At 67.6% G+C, this 3,109-nt stretch overlaps 1 protein-coding gene across 1 annotated transcript in view; it reads left to right on the top strand.

The window, feature by feature from the left end:
- Positions 1-43: 43 nt before the first annotated feature.
- MNEG_13625 (DnaJ-like protein) overlaps positions 44-3,109 on the top strand; it is a gene marked incomplete at both ends in the record, with an annotated part of 3,558 nt that continues 492 nt past the window's right edge. The window contains 6 exons of the mRNA XM_014037904.1: positions 44-62; positions 383-489; positions 922-1,299; positions 1,563-1,856; positions 2,244-2,342; positions 2,708-2,769. Coding sequence (XP_013893358.1) covers positions 44-62; positions 383-489; positions 922-1,299; positions 1,563-1,856; positions 2,244-2,342; positions 2,708-2,769 — 959 coding nt within the window. The remainder of the gene's footprint in view (positions 63-382; positions 490-921; positions 1,300-1,562; positions 1,857-2,243; positions 2,343-2,707; positions 2,770-3,109) is intronic.

The raw sequence follows: 3,109 nt of genomic DNA, 5'->3' as shown, positions 1-3,109 counted from the left end.
GGCCCTGCCCCCTGAGCTGGAATATGGGGAGGTGCTCGTAGTCATGCTGGTGGCACCCGTTGGTGAGACTCGTGGAGCAGTTGATCAATAGGATGATTAATGATGCCGGCGGACGCCCCGCCCCGCGCACCACAACCCAATTGATATGATCCCTGACGTGGCGCAAGGCACTTGCACGGTACATGCGACCAGATCTGCCGTCGTTGGGGCGGCGCGCACCAGTGGGCCGCCCGGGCTGCCTCGAAGGCGTGGCCCCCCCCCCCTGCCGGGCCCCGCTTCCCTCAGCAAGCAGCACCAGACCTATCCTGCCACTGCAACTGCCCTTCCCCCCCAAATACAACCCAATTCACCCCACCCCATCTCTGCCTGCCCGGCTTCCCAGGGCCTGCTGACGTGTACTCAGCTGCGCTGGGTGGCATCTACGGCTACGCCTCAGCAGGCCGCCTGCCCTGTGTGGCGGGCCACGACGGCGTCGGCCTCGTCGCCAGGGTGGGCGGGGCTGTGGGCGGGGCGGCAAACGCCTGCGCAGCGGCGCCACGTCGCGCTTGACGGGCTCAGGTGTCTGTTGTTTTGATTCTTGGACGTAAACCGTCTCTGACCGGATGATAACGAAAGCGGTGTGTCAACAGCTGCACTCTCTTTTCTCAATGCTTCGTCAGCGATGCTGAGCTTGTTTGGTTTGGTTGAGTGGGTCCCCTTCCACGCTGTTCCCATATGCATCACGGAGCGCCCGGAGATGCATGCCGCGCGCCCAGGACGACGACAACTGCGCCAGCCCCACCCCCCCCCCGCTAAGCACCTTGATCGGCCGTCATTCCTCTGTATCAACACCCGCAGGCCGCAAAACGTCTCAGTCCCACTGCTGTGCTTTTGAACTCGCTTTCAAACTCCAGACCGCCACCGTTGTCCCGCCAAAACCAGGTCGGCCCAGGCGTCAAGGGGGCACTGGCGGAGGGCGATCTAGTGCAGCCGGCCGCCCCCCTCATGGGCACCTGGCGCGCAGCTGCCGTATGGAGGGCCAAGGCCCTGACCCGCGTCGGCTCCCTCGGCGCCCGCTGGCGCGACGCGGCCGGCGGCGGCGGCGCGGCGGCCGCGGCGATCTGCCGGGACGCGGCCGGGGCCGCGGGGGCGGCAAACGGTGGTGCAGGGGGCAAGGTCAGGGGGGAGATCAAGGGTGACGATTCCACTTCCACATCTCGTCTGGGTGGCGGTGTGGATGTGTTGCTGCCCCTGGAGTATCTGGCGGTTTCAAGGGAGCTGCTGGCGGCCTACAGGCTGCTGGAGATGCATGACCTCAAGGTGTGAGTAATCTGAGATCGTTGATCCTGACTCCTCGATCTGAGGGTGATCTCAGGTGATCTTAGATGATCTGAGGTGATCTGAGGTGATCTGATGGACGAGGTAATGTGGTCGCCGGACCTGCCACCAGAGGGAGCCGATTGTGAAGCTGATTGTGCATATTGATGATATCATCCATTCACAGTACCCACCTCGACCCACGACCAACCGCCGATCTGCCGTCGTGGACGCCTGCCTGCCCCCTCGTGCGCAAAACCGCGCAGCCCGGCGACTGCGTCATCCTCAACGCCCCAAACTCGACCGTCGGCCGCGCGGTGCTGCAGCTGGCGCGGCTGCTCAAGCTCCGGACCCTCGCGCTGCTGCGCCCGCCTGCGGCGTCGCCGCCGCCGCCGCCTGTCAACGACAGTCAGGGCGGCGTCGGCCCCGCTCGTCAGCAGGGGGCGGCCACAGACACCGGCGACGCGGGCGGGAGGGACGAAGCGCGGTGGCGGCAGGTGGCGGAGCGGTTGGTTGCGCTGGGGGCGACGCACGTGCTGAGGGATGAGGGGGCCATCCAGGTGGGCGGCCGCCCCTGCTGGGTGGGGGGTGGTTTTAGGGGGCCCCCGGCGCGTGCACGGCGCAGGCGGCAAGCGATGCAACCGGCCGCAAGGCAGGCAAAAGGGCACAGCCTCTCACCGCCTCACTGAGGCGATGAGATCGAGCCCCTGCTGGCAGGGCAGGGGCTCGATAATTTTGGTGCAAGGGGCTTCGCCCGCCTGCTTCCCAGCGCGGCCCTGGGCCCAGCAGCAACGGCCTCGCCGTCGCAGCAGCCCCCGGAAGATGCCAGCGCCGGCGCCCTCGTCCCCGCCAACGCACGCCCGGCCGTGCATCGTTCGCACCCAAAACCGCCCACCTTCCCCGCGCGCTCCGCATCCTCCTGTGGCCCGGCCTCGCCAATCCAACAGGCGCAGCTGGGCCCGCTGAAGCACTTTGCCCGCCCCTCCCTCGCGCTGGACGCCGTCGGCGGCGCCTCGGCCGCGCGCATGGCCGACGCGCTCTGCGACGTGAGTCGACAATGGATTCGTGCGGCGCCATGGGTGTGCGTGGTTGCGCGCCGGAACCAAACTCGCTGGGCCCCCTTGCTGCAGTCGGGTTGGCTGTTGCCGCCTGGGATTGGCTGGCGCTCGTTTTGATTGCAGCTGCAGCTGCAGGCTCTACCTGCTGTTCAATCGGTGCAGGCTGGGGCTGGAGCTGGGACTGTGGGACACGTTGAACAATGGGTTCATCTCTGCTTGCGCACAGCGGAGTCTCAACAGGCCTGCACGCACCCTGGAGCGGCGGCGCCAAGCAACCCCGCTGCCAGCACGCACGCCGCCGCGCCCGCTCGCATGCTGACGTCATCTGCACCTGGCCGCCATGTGTCGTGCAGGGGGGCACCCTGGTCGTGTACGGCTGCCTGGGCGGCGCGGCCCCGGCCCTCGATTGGAAGGCGTGAGTGTGTCGTCAGGGTTCAGATTTTGGCCTAAAACCCTAGCTATGAGTGTTGAGATCGCCTGCGCGGGCGGCGCTGCTGCCGCCGCACCCGAGGGCTGCGCATAGGTCCGCTTTGCCCCAGCAGAGGCACGGGGGGCGCGCGAGTGGGTTCGTTGCGACCCCCGGACGCCCCTCGGCATTGATCGCGCGGCCCGGTGTCCTGTCGCCACCGACACGCGCCTGCGGCCCGCGTGCTGCATTGCCTCGCGATCCGCGCCCCTGGATCTGGATCCGGTTGACCGACCGACGAAAGCCGCCTCGCGCTCTGACTCCCATTCGTCCTCACAATCCCCCCCCC

This window comes from Monoraphidium neglectum, assembly GCF_000611645.1.
Source record: "Monoraphidium neglectum strain SAG 48.87 unplaced genomic scaffold scaffold03946, whole genome shotgun sequence".
NCBI classification, from domain to species: Eukaryota; Viridiplantae; Chlorophyta; class Chlorophyceae; order Sphaeropleales; family Selenastraceae; genus Monoraphidium; species Monoraphidium neglectum.
Note: the sequence above shows the minus strand (reverse complement) of the source record. Positions and strands in the feature narration are given on the sequence as shown.